Source organism: Centruroides vittatus, unplaced genomic scaffold (assembly GCF_030686945.1).
Source record: "Centruroides vittatus isolate TY-2023 unplaced genomic scaffold, ASM3068694v2 contig_846, whole genome shotgun sequence".
Classification (NCBI taxonomy): domain Eukaryota; kingdom Metazoa; phylum Arthropoda; class Arachnida; order Scorpiones; family Buthidae; genus Centruroides; species Centruroides vittatus.
Genome location: NW_027122551.1, coordinates 477277 through 491116, shown reverse-complemented (window position 1 = coordinate 491116; position 13840 = coordinate 477277). Strand labels below are relative to the sequence as shown.

At 30.2% G+C, this 13840-nt stretch overlaps 1 protein-coding gene across 2 annotated transcripts in view; it reads left to right on the top strand.

Annotated features, from left to right (window-relative positions):
• The window catches only part of LOC136982473 (protein brambleberry-like), a 55268-nt gene extending 42162 nt beyond the window's left edge, over nt 1–13106 (top strand). Inside the window, exons 8-12 of one of the 2 annotated variants that reach the window (XR_010881897.1) lie at nt 1976–2055; nt 2141–2280; nt 7456–7553; nt 11969–12056; nt 12697–12778. Coding sequence is in view for 1 of the 2 variants with exons in the window: in XM_067278962.1 (XP_067135063.1) it covers nt 1976–2055; nt 2141–2280; nt 7456–7553; nt 12697–12832 (454 nt within the window). In the remaining variant the exon portion in view is untranslated. Of the gene's footprint in view, nt 1–1975; nt 2056–2140; nt 2281–7455; nt 7554–11968; nt 12057–12696 lie in introns of both variants that reach the window. The other variant, XM_067278962.1, reaches the window with a different exon arrangement.
• The last annotated feature ends 734 nt before the right edge of the window (nt 13107–13840 follow it).

Here is a 13840-nt window from a genome sequence, read left to right as displayed (position 1 = left end):
TTATCTATAACAGAATTGAAGGAAGCTATGCAGGATAGAGAGGCATGGAGAGCTTTGATCCATAGAGTGACTGAGAGTTTGACACAACTAAACAGATAAGATAGATAGATTCTTTAACATGTGCAATAAAATCATAAAAACGATGATTAAAATGAGAAATTTGAATTTTCCATCTGATAATGAATGTTTTGATTACTGTATTTGCTTTAAATTGTCTTTTTTTATAATTTTCAGATTTGACAACAAATTTTACATAAAAATAAAATATTTCAGATGATTGCAAAACTTTACCTCTTGTCATAGCTACATTAGCTCCTAACTAGGCCTTAAAAGTCTTTAAATGTGTGTGAAAAATGCATAGGATTTGATCTTGCCAAAGAATGCACAGTTTCAGGCTAGATTTGACCTCTGCTTTCATGGATACATCAACTTCTTGAGGTGTGAAACTACAACTTTTTTTTTGTTTCATGGTGGTATATGTAACAAAATATGAATATTGATTTAAAGTGTTGTTTTGCTTGGTGTCACGACTTGGTGAATTAAAGTGTTGTGTTAATAATTTCCATGTAATATTTCTGCAATTTTGCTTAACAGCAATAACATGATTCATTATAACATATTTAATAAAAAGTAGATTAACTCAAATGCTCAAAGTGCTTTGGTAAAACTGCACAGATTTGGGCTTGGCGTTATTATTATTGTTGTCATCATTTCTTCCCCTTAAGCATGTTGTCTGGCAGGTAAAAAATGCATGCAAGGTTGCACAGTTAACTGTGTAGTCCAAAATGTTACTTGCTGTACTAAATTCAAAAACATCAATTGTTACATCTATTGATGTGTACTAACATTTATGTGTGTGATGTTTCTCTTTCTTGAACCAGGATTAACATTCTTCAGGAATATAACTTCTAACCAGTAAGTGCAGGAAAATGATAAATTGAAGAATGGTTGAAATGGGATTAATTTTTGTAGTTTAAATAGATTTCTTTAGGGATCCTAGGAATCAAACAAAAGTTTTAGAAAAGCAATATCTTTGGTAATGATAGATCAAAGTTTTACTATATTTATACCTTATGTTTGAAAAAGCTGAATAAATTAATAAAAATAAACAATAAAATTGATTATTTGTCAAATTCTTATTTTAAACTATATGGTACATTTATAATCAGATCATAACTGATGATTGAAATGATTAAATGTATTTCTTTAGCTTTTGTATAAGAGATGGACTCTTCATTTTTAATTTGAGATTTCCAGTGTAAGGATTCTTTTTTTTTATAGTTTTATATCTAAGAAAACTGAATTTAGAGAATAATTAATGAAAGAAACACAACTGATAGCAGGCAACAACTCTGCCTATTTCTTACTGATATATTCATATTACACTTGCTCTCCATGCTGCTGAGATTGGCATATATGCAGAAGCATGGCATATACACAAGAACAACCAAGCAGGACAAATGATAAACTTTAGAGAATTCGTATAAAGTCTCAGTAGCATGGCAAGCAGGTGTAATATGAATATAATTAATGAAAAAATATAAATTTCAAGAGAGAATATTAAAAGATTTTTTCTTTTAAACAATTTTTTCTCATATTGCAGAAATACTAACTAAACATTAGGGACTTCACCTTTTAGTAGAACATCATTTTATAAATATAAAATTGGAATGATTTAGAATGTGTCAGTTTTAAAATAAAATTTGTAAGTTCCTTCAAAATTATTCTAATTTTAAATTTGTAAAGTGTATTTTATTTTGTTGTTGTTTTGTTCCATTTTTCTAAGAAAGCTATAATAATTGAGTTACTAGTACTTTTATCTATAGAGTTTGTGATTTTATGTTGTTGTTGTGTGTGTATTGTCAACAGAATTTAAAATTTCATGAAAGATCATGCATGATTTCAGGAAATATGAAATATATTCTTGAAAAATAATTTTTACTTTAAATATGAAAATGAAATTTAATTATTTTAGAACAACTGCCACAACAACATCGCAGGATGATGAATCTTTTCATGTGAAACATGATGAAGATTACAGAGATAATGAAGAGAGTAATATTTTGTCATTTTATAATAAATGGAAATATTCTATTATCTTTATTATGAATTACAATTTAAGTTTTTTTTTTTTTTTCAGTTACTACTACAGCAGGTTATTCGTTACCAACTTATGACAATTTAATTAATTCTCATTCTACACCGGTACAACAGTATTCTTATGGACCATCTATAAGTAGATATTTACATTCAGAAGACTATTTGGCTAATATTAAACTTGTAAGTTTATCATATTGTAATTGAAACAAAACATTTTTAAAAAATTTTATTTATATATACATAGAATCTACTTGCTTAGAAACAAAACACAACAAAATATTCTAATGGAATCAAGTGTAAATGAAAAAATCATCAAATATACAAATACTTTTAAAATTCTGATTTGAGACTGCATTCTAAATGACTCTGTGGCAACTATTGTATGGAGTAAACAGTGCATAAAAATGAGCAATATGTAAAGAGAACTAGTAGCCAAAATGCTGTCATATTTGATGTATATTATATATTTTCCAATTCAAGGAGATTAGGTTTTGGCAATAAAAAAAAATAGATCAAAGAGTCATCGATAGGAGAAATGCAATACTGTGATATCAGCACAATGACCAACATATTAAACATTATACCTCATTCTCAATTGCTCCTGAAACTTTCTATGCAATCTTTGTGATATCTAACTATTTTTATATACTGCAATAATACATGGTCTACAAAAAAATTACTGTACAGGAGAAATTTGTAATGACATTAAAGTTACAAGTCTTTTTGCAATACTATACAGTACATATAAGTTGTTCATTCAGTACTAGTTGACTCTTTGGTATTACAATTTACAAGTCTCATATGCAATAATCTATGCATAACTTTAATGTCATTACAAATTTATCACACTGAATACCCTGTATATAGAAAGAACATGATAAAATCTATCAATCACAGTATACTCTTTGTATGCCTATTGAGTATGATTTATTTTCTGGTCATGCAGCCATCCAGTCTCCTCTACTATAATCTTTTCCTAATTGCAATATTATATTTTTTCTCTTGGTTAGTATTTGAACTATTTCTTTTTTATTGCAAAAGTTCTTCCCATAATCTGGAAAGCATAATACACTAACAAGGAGAGGGTCAGATGATCAGGTCTCTGATTCAAATGAAATTTGGTGAGCATATAGCATTTCCAGAAAGTGGACCTCTGAAAATTAAGTGCTTAGCTTATAAAGATTTAAAGTTTTATAATTTTTCAGAGTGGCAATTGTTGAATGGACAAGATGTAAAGTGTTGGAGCAACATGAGGTAGGTTCGAGATCTTGCAATTTTACCGTTTCTTTTTTATATGTAATGTAAGTATTTAATTATATTACTGTGTCATTGGCATTATTTTATTACTGTTATTATTCTTCATGATTAAAGCTTAAAAAACAAATTAAAATGGATGTGAGAAGTTGAAAGTTTAATTAGAAATGCATATACTCATGATGACATAATGCAGTATTATGTCATCATGAGCAAATAAACTTCAGGCATTACTGGACAAAAAAGTCAAGTTTGTTATGAAAATAGGGTGATATAACCTAAATAAAAAAAAGTAAAAATGCTATAGCAGAATAATGACTGTAATAATAATGCTTGTTTTTTTATGTGAAATGTATTTATTTTATTATTTTACTATAACATTAAGGTCTTGAACCTACCTCACATTGTTACAGTGCCTAACGTCTTGTCATTCAACAATTGCCACTTTGAGAAATTATAAAACTTACAAATCCTTATAAGTTAAACACTCAATTTTCAGAAACCCATTTTTTGGAAATGCTTGAGAAAAGGGTTCTATTATTTGGACAAGCAGCTCTTTGTGTTAACAGGCTCATCAAATTTCATTTGAATTGGTGATCCAAACATCTTACCCTTTCCTTGTAAGTATGGCAGTATTTCTCTTACTGGTTGTCTGTGCAGATTGTTCTAGCCAGGGATACTTAATTTGAATTAGTTTATACAGTATACTCTCAATTATCGATGCATGTTTGTGTCTCAATAAAACTTTACATCAGGAATACAAATATTAAAATTAAAAAATCTTCATTGTTAACTCTTGTTATTTAAAATGTCATATTGAGCATCAGAACTAAGAGCACCAGAGCATGTAGGAATAAATTAAATGACCTAACAGTACTGTCAGTAAATGCAGTTGATTCTTGAAAAATATGGCTTTACTTATGTGTATACTGTATTTTCTTTATTATTATTAAATAAGTTGTAAAATTGTTTGAATTGGTTCCTTATTGATAAATTATTAATGACATTCTATGAGGATATATAGCTGGCAACCTGTCATTCCTGATTAATTATACAAGAAATTGATAGCAGGCTCCAAGGCACTAGTTTAATAAATTTTTCTGAATTTTCTGTTTACATCAAAAGTTTTATTCAACTCTGATCACATCTAAAGCTTATTAATTAATTAGTTATCATTCTCAAATCATATTTTATTCATAATATATAAACTATTATGCTAAATTTAATTTGAAATTAAAAACTAAATAAAAGAAAAATTGCTTTCATTAGAACTGTCTTGTGGATTATCCATGTTCCACATCATCCATGCCTCCATTACCAGTGATTATCCTGGATAATTGGAAGTACACTGTAAATAATGTGGCTATAATTAAATATTCAGGAACTATTGAACTGCAATGTCACTACATTTGTTAGTTTTACTATTCAAAGATTGAGAAAGAAAATTCTACAGAAACAGGAGGGTATGGCATTATACAAGATGAAGTGACAAACCAAAAAATAAAGATTACTTTTTTGTGTTGCATTTACAACAATGACATCAACTAACACAAATGACCAAAATCATTTTTACTGCACGAGTTTGCTGGTTATTTACTAAACTCTTCCATGGTCATGTTTCAGTCAACACCCTCATCAGCATAGCATTCTTCAGGTTTTCAGTACATACAATACAGCCATATCATATATAGTATGTCTCAAATAGAAGGCGGTTCGAATTAACTGGCATCCCAATTAAGGTCTGTCACATAATTATAAGACCACCTCTTATTTTTTAATTTCATAAAAATGAATGAAATATTTATTTGATTACTGTTATAATAATGTTTGTTATTTCAAATTATACAATATTTATCACTGAAATAACACGAAATGTTAATTATTTTTTTTACAAATATTTGAAAATGTCATGTTTCAAAAATATAAGATCACACTGTAAATGAGAGCTGTACATTATAAAAAAGTAATCAATTAATAACCGACCTCCCTTTTTAAAACAACATTATAAACTCTATTTTGCATAGAATTAACTAATTTCTGAAGTGATTCTTCCTTTGTTTTATCTCAGGCTCTCATAATCACTACTTTTAGTTCATTTAATTGAAAATAATGATAATGATTTGCATACACTTTTCTTATTAATATTTCCCATAGGTTTTCTATAGGATTCAAGTTTGAGTTTCTTGATGGCCATAGCAAAACTTTAATATTTTCCTTTTCAAACCATTTTTTTTTTGTTGCACTTGAATTATGACAAGGGGCATTATCTTGTTGAAATATCCAATTATTACTATTAAGATATAGTCCAAATAGCAGTAAATGATTACTTAATTACTTAATGTAACTCAGAAAAATATCCAAATATATCTATCAGAAATTCTAACAAGATTAACTTTCCCTGAAAAAGAAAATGCACCTCAAAACATTACACAACCACCTCTCATTTGCCTGCTAAAACATTTCTTTGGCTTTTGCATAGATTATGCCAGTAACAATTCTGCCCATCAGGTTCATTCAAGCTGAACTTCTTTTCATCAGAAAATATGATAGTTCTCCATTCTTCTTTTCGGGACATGAAACTTTTGGCCCATTCAAGTCAAGCTGTTTTGTAAGAGTCTGTTAGTTTTGGAACAGCTTTCATCGTTGGATATTTAACAATACGATTCTTTTGCAGACACCTTCAAATTGTTATATGTGATACTTCATTGTCCATTTCACGAGATATTTCCTTGGTAGACATATTATTACTGGTGAAGTGCTTGCCCAAGCACTTCTGTAATCTCGATTTCTTATGTCCTAATCACTTTTTTTTTGCATAAATTTTTTTATAATATGTTATGAATTGCTGTTTTAGATCTATGTAGTACTTGTGCTATTTCTCTTCCAGACTTTCCTGAACCACAATAGTACAAAATTTGATGAATTTTGTTCTCTGAAAGCTCTTCCCATGTAGCATTGTAGAAAACAGCATACAATAGATTTAAAATGTGATAGAAACCTTTAAAACTGTGAAAATGACATTACAACAATGAATAGATGACATAATATCAACAGTTTTTAATTTAAAAAATTTTTTAAATAATTTTTCCAAAATTTTGTATGTTGTCTTATATTTTTGAAACAGTATGTTTTTAGATACTTTGTAAAAAAACATAATTAATAAAATTTTCTGTGTTATTGCAGTGATAAATATTGTATAATTTGAAATAATAGACATTATTATAACAGTAATCAAATAAATATTTCTTTCATTTTTATGAAATTAAAAAATGAAACTGTATATCAATTGAAACATCATATTATACTTGCAAACATGGTCTTATCTTGATATTACTCACTGCTGTTGAGCATTTTGTATATTGAAAGTAATTTTTAAATTCACAAAAACAGGTTTTGTATACAATGCCTTATGTATAACTTTCATATCATTACACATTTCTCACTGCACAGTAACTTTTCAGATGCCCTGTATCTTGTACTATTTCAAATTCCTTCTATTACCAGATTTTAGAACTAAAATATTTTTTGTAGAATCCTTTTCCTCTTTGCCTTGAATATTATAACTACCAAATTTAGTAACATCCTATTTATTTAAATACTAAATACATCTAAACTGATTTGGTCTTTAAATGCAAAAACAATACAACCTTATGTCTGATAAGGTTTCAGATATTATAGCAGTTGTCTAATTATGGCCATCCCATATATAAGAAATCTTTTGAAGTAAATTCTTTCATGAACATGCAATATTCAAAATGCTGCAGAATTTTTTCAAATTTCAGTTTTTTCACTTTAATTATAATAATGATGTAATTAAAATTTAAATGTATAAATCTGTTTTAAAAATAGATATTAATTTAACATTTAAACTGATTAAAATAAAAATAAATTAATCAATCTTGAATAAGTCCAACATTTCTTTTAAATTTTTATACCATAAATCAATTCTGTTTATGGAAACATTATAGTTTTGCATTGAAATGCAACATGTATATGTCAATACATTTTAGTTTCAATATGCTTAATAATTTTTAAATTGTTGCTTTTATTATTAAGCAATAAGTTTATTGTAAAATTAAAAATAAAATTTAAACATTTAAGAGATCAATAAATGGTGTGAAAAGGGATTTATTATCCGATTTGGATGAAGCTTCATCAGTAAGGTCGAGATCAAGCCGGACTTCTACTCCAGTGAGAAGGTATGACAAATTTTCTTTTTTTTTACAGTTCAAAATTGTTTTCTTAATACTTAACTTAGGATAAATTGAAACTAACAGTAGTTTAACAAAGTTTGAAACTAAACTTTGCATTAACAGAAGTTTAGTAGGGGGCTTTATTTAAAACTTTTTTAAAACTTTTACTTACTGTTATTGAGTTGCAAAGTGGATAAAATCACTGAATATTGACAGCTGGTCGTAAGTTTACATCCAATTAATGGACTGATTCCATGGAGTTTCCTGGCTTTTTTTTTTTACAAGTCTAACACTGAAATAGAGGTCAGTTTCTTATAGAAAGTCCTCTCTGGGGCACCCACTTGGATAGCTCATATGTTACATTGTTGTATCTTGTGAAACCAAACCAAATTATAAACAATTTTAAAATGATCCATATTGATTATATTGCTAAAATTTTAAACTAGAAATAAAAATTTTAATGCAAAATTAACTGATATAAATTTTCAACGTTTATAGGACTTTTCATTAAATTTTTGTTTGCAGAATTCTACAACAAAAATAATCTTATATAAAAAAGTAAATACAAGGGCAATCCGATATTAAAGGTACTGTACAAGCCAAAATTACACTAACATTTATAATTAAAGAAAATATTTAATACATTCCACAAAAACTACATACTTTTGTTTATTTCTTGATATAATTGCCGTAAATGTTGAGACATTTATCCCAGCATGACACTAGTTTGAACATCCCTTCACGGTACTGTTGCTTGAAGTAGTCCACAACGGTTCTTCAGATCCCTCCTGATCCACAAAGCGTTTCTCTGCCAAAAATTTCTTTAAAGGTCAAATCAATGAAAATCTGAGTGGGAGTAAATCTGAACTATACGGAGGATGATGCAGGATCTCCCAATTCTGCTGTGCCAACCACAGTTTGGTTCGATTTGATGTGTGGAGTATAGTCAAGATTTAGCCCCCTTGGATTTTCATTTATTTGTCCTTTAAAGAAATTTTTAGCGGGGGAAACACTTTGCGGATCAGGAGGTATTTGAAGAACTGTTCTGGACTACTTCAAGCAACTTGACAAAGCAACAGTACCATGAAGGGATTTTCAAACTAGTGTCATGCTGGGATAAATGTCTTAACATTTATGGTGATTATATCAAGAAATAAACAAAAATATGTAGTTTTGGTGGAATGTATTAAATATTTTCTTTAATTATAAATGTTAGTGTAATTTTGGCTTGTATAGTACCTTTAATATCGGACTCCTTTCGTATAAAAAAATAGTTTTAGAATTGATGGCATCTTGCATTTGCAGTCCAAATCAACAATGGAAATCATTGCAAGTAAAAGGACATTGTGGGTCAATAATAAAAACTTTTAGAGATACTATTGAATGGTCCATCACTAATATACTCATTTCGAACATCTGTGACAATGAGATCGATCATTCAAAATTAATAGAAAATGCTTTTAATGTTATGCCAAAACTTTTCAAGAATCTGTTTTCAAATAAAAAAGTAAAAGCAAAATTGAAAGTGGCAAAGATAACAATGCAGGTATATCAAGACATTTCTTTAGATGGACGGTTGAGGCAGTTAAGGCATTGGTCTACCTCTCTGGGGGGCAAGATCAAATCCAGATAAGATACAATCTGCCCGGATACATTGGACCCCATCCTTCATCACCTGGCTCCCATCGTGGGCATTGAAGAATCCACAATGGGTATGATTAAAAAGACACTCTTAATGCTCACAGGGCAGAAAGAGACTAAAACATTACTGTATAAATAGTGGAAGGATGATCACTTATTATACTTAGTACTTATTATATTATAGTAGATCAGAAATAATTTAAGGTTGTATGAAGATTAAGGTTTACTTTCTAACCGAAACTATAGAAAATGTAATCAGAAATCTATTATTTCTCCATAATGATGAGCTGTTAAAAGTAATTAATGCATGAAGACATTAATTATTCATAACAAGACATCTCATCACTATGAAAGCATTTCAGCATGAATTAATTACTATATTTAATATCTGTATTTTACGTTACTTTTTTCTTGTTTCTAATTTTAAAAAAATATATATATATACAGCGCCGGATTAAGCCTCTAGCGGGCCCTAGACAAAATTTAAATTGGGCCCATTTAAATAAGTTGCTTCTAAACAAATCTTATATAATGTGACATTAGCGTAGCTAGCATGGGTGACACCGGTGCGGATATCGTGGTGTCACCCAAGTCACACTGTAGTGTCACTTTTTAACTCTTTTATAAAACACTATTGAATTGTAATATCTTCGCACTCGAGCAACTTGAACGCTATATCGAATATGCGATGTCGCGACGTATAAATGTAGATTTAGAAGATAAATCATAACCATCCATACATCAGTACTACCACGAGACGCGGCCCTAAAAATATTTGCAGATGGCGAGAGAGATCCGTGCGTACTGTACAGTACATTACTTCTGATGCACGGGTGGCTGTTGACCTTTTTTTTTTTTTTTTTTTTTTATGTAATGGCCAGTCGAGCGGAGCTTAGTAAGAAAACAATTGTTAAATACACCCTTTTCTGTCCTATTGAATTTCTTAAATAATTTGTAACTCGTTTTCAACCAGAGGAATCTTCTGCACTAAAGCCGGGCCCCTCCGAATTACGGGCCCTAAACATTCGTCTACTTTGCCTATTCGATAATCCGGCCCTGTATATATATAACGTATACTATTGTACAATAATTGTTAAAGTCGAACCTTCCATAACGGCCACCTCTAAACGGCGGCAATTATTCAAGAATGTTTCTTTTCGAAGTGCATATAAAAAACCTCCAAACTACGATCATTTTTATGTTCCCGTCAGTGGCCGTCGTTCAGAAATTTGGCTAATTTTTGACGAGACTGTGTCTGGTCCTAAAATCGCGCTGCTGTCAACGGTTGTACACCTTAGAGGTATGAAGGAGTACATGTCAGGAATTGCAATTTGGCATAGAGTATTTGATGCCTAAACCATGTGCACATAAAATAAACGAGACTTGTAGGTAGTCAGGGAACTGAGAACCGGGTCAAAAGAAAATACGAAATGTTGAGACTGTTTCTACAAACAGGTGCGAGCGCAAGATTTGCGCATGCGTTGCTCGCGCTCTCCGAGACAGTCTCGTCCCAAAAATGGTTTTGCCGTTTTACTTGTTTGGTTATGTGATTATAAAAATAAATGTTGATTTGCATAAAATGAAGCTTAGTATTGCTGTGTTTCAAGTTATTTATAAAATGCCAACATACAAAGACTATCTGGCCGATGTTTATCTTAATAAGGACTTATTTGTTCGACTAATATACATTTTACTTTCCCGAAAAAGTATTGTAATCTGAAATTTTTACACTCTGTTATTTTCCTGGTGTCTTAACGTAGAATGGATTACATACTCGACTATTATAATATAATAATATAATCGTGTCACATTTGACCCTCCGGTTTTTGGAATCGTGATATTTTGACACCTCTGAACCAAAACGTAAAAAAAAAAAAAAAAAAAAACTGATACTCGAAATGTGTGTGGTGTTGACATCTACTTGACTTGATATCTCAAGATGGGTTAATGATAAAGAAATGAAGTTTGTGTATTGAACTTTGGTGGTTAAAAGTAGAGAGGGGTAAAGGTGGGGAGGTAGATAGATGGCGTGTCGTATCTAGAAAGGGGGTTGGACTTAATGAAGATTTTTACTCGTTATCAACATGTAATTTTTTTTTTTATAAAACCCGTCTGTATCCTCAAAATTAAACTTTTTTACCATTTCATAATGATTAGAGGAGAAGGTGGTATGATGGAACCCACAGGTATTATGGAACCCCTCCATTTCAGACTGATAATAGATTCGAACTCTAGCAAATTGTGGTTGTGCTGCACTAGCAGCCATCTATAGCAAGGGGAGGACGCCTCCCATTTCAGTTATGCGGTTGAGCTCGGTGACATTTGTGTTTTTCGCAATTCCAAACTTTTGAATGGTAAGTGAATTTAATTATTTCTAAAATATAAATCATGTAGTTGTAGGTAACTGGTGCATGTGTCCCGTTCTATAGGTCTTAGGGGTACAGTACAGTACAGTACATGTTAATCTGTCTGATGTTTACGTTTTTAAAGTTTGGTGTTGACAGAAATAATTTAACTCAAGATGGAGATGCGTGAAATACGGACCCCATTGGTGCTTTTAATATGGAACCCGACTTCTCTGGGGTTCGTAATTAAAACCATGAAATATTTTGTAAAAGTATGTGATGGATGAATGAAAAAATTAGAAATAGATACCTAAAACTATAGACAAATAGATCTAGCCAAATTCTGAAGTTATTTTTGGTTTTAAAAAACTGTTCTGGATAGATAAGTGTTCTTTTAAACTGATTTTTTAAAATTGATTTTATTTTAATTTTCAGATGCTTAGAGCCTAGCTGAACAAGCCAAAGAAAAACTTGAAGAGAGAAACACGGGAGCCAGGAAAAGATGGTAGAGACAGTGAATATGGTAAGGGACAAGAAAATGGCGCTGAAGAAAGCTGCAAAATTTTATGAGGTGCCAAATACTACTTTGCGAAATTTCTCTTTGCAAGCAAACATTCGTTTGGAGCAATTTGGGGAAAAGATAGAAAGTGAATTCTTCCTGAGATATCAAAAAAGAAATATATATTGTTGATGAAGGTCATATTTTTCTATTATTAAAGCATTTTTTCGATAAAATACATTGGAGTAAATGATTTTGTAATTAATTAACGTTTTTATACTTTTCTATTTGTTTTTAAATACATTAAAGCATTTTCTTGAAAACATACAATGGGGTTCCATGTTACCATCTGACTTTCTAAAAACGACTTTCTGACTTTTTTTACAGAAGCCTTCAAAAACCATACTTATAGTTATACTAGCGAAAAATCCTATTAGGAACATTTAGTTTGTTAGTTATCAGTACTTTTCGCACAAAAATGTGGGTGTAGTTATGATACCTTGTTTACAATTTAGTATAATGAAAATGGGGTTCCGTAATACCACCTTCTCCTATAATAATATAAAAGTTATTTTTAAAATAACAGCCGGGAAAGTTACGCAATTCGTTACTAGATTTTTTTTATTTATTTATATTTTTTTAAACATATTTTCTTTGTTATTAGTGTCAGTAGAGCTTCTACACCATCGAAACGAACTTGCCACGGGCTCAACAAGTCTGGTCTTTCTTGCAAACGAACCTGCGTTACGGGAAAAGATTTCTGCTATCAACATTTGAAAGATGTGAAGCTTTCATCTTAAGAAATTCAAAGTTATTGTAAAAGTTATTGTTTTGTAAATTTTATTTTTATTTTTTTTTAAAGTTTAGAATTTTAATTTTATAAAGAAAAATGATTGTTTCAAACAGTTCTATTGATTCCTAGTGCTTACAAAGACAACCTGTTTACCCGTATTAAGAGTAAAAATAAAATGTGTAAATATGGCAATTAGGGTTTCTATCCCGAGAATTTCCGGAAAATTTCAGTAAAATAAGTATTGTATCATAGATGATGATTAAAGTTTTATTACAAATTGCCATGGTTGCGGTTAATGTAACATTATTTCGTTACCGTGTACATGGATTTGCCTATATTATTTAAAAGAATCGCAGCCCCTCAGAACGTCTTATCGTTTTTTATGTTTAAACTTCATATAACATTTGTCTCTCTCAATACTACGTTTTTACCTGGGTATTTTCATGAAAAATAATTTATTTTTACATCGTTTTGTTAAACTTTTAACAAAACGATGCGTGATAAAAGTTACAAGTTACATACCAAAATACCAGTGGCGTGCGGTGACATTTGATGACAGGGAAGCTGGTTTCTGTAAGAAGCCGACTTCCAGGGGCAATCATTTAATTGCGCGTCAGTGATGGTCTAGGGCAGGGATGGGCAACCTGCGGCCCGCATAAAATGTGAATAAATATATCAATTTCCCAGCTTAAAGAAGTATGCAGAAAAAATTCTAACGTTATTTTTACAACTTATGTATGTGAATAGTTTTTCCCGCAATGAATTTAGTAAAAATTAAAACAAGAAACCGGCTAACAGGCACATGAAAACTAATTTAAAACTAGCAGTGACGAATATTTAACCAAATATTTCCAGTGTATTACGTTTACATCAGTTCCAGAAGCTAAATTAAGTATACCTATGCTAATTTATAATTATATATGAATAAATAATTCTGATTTACCAACATTTTTTTTCTCTTTCTCTTGTATGCGACTCTTACATAGAAAAAGGTTGCCCATCCCCGGTCTAGGGT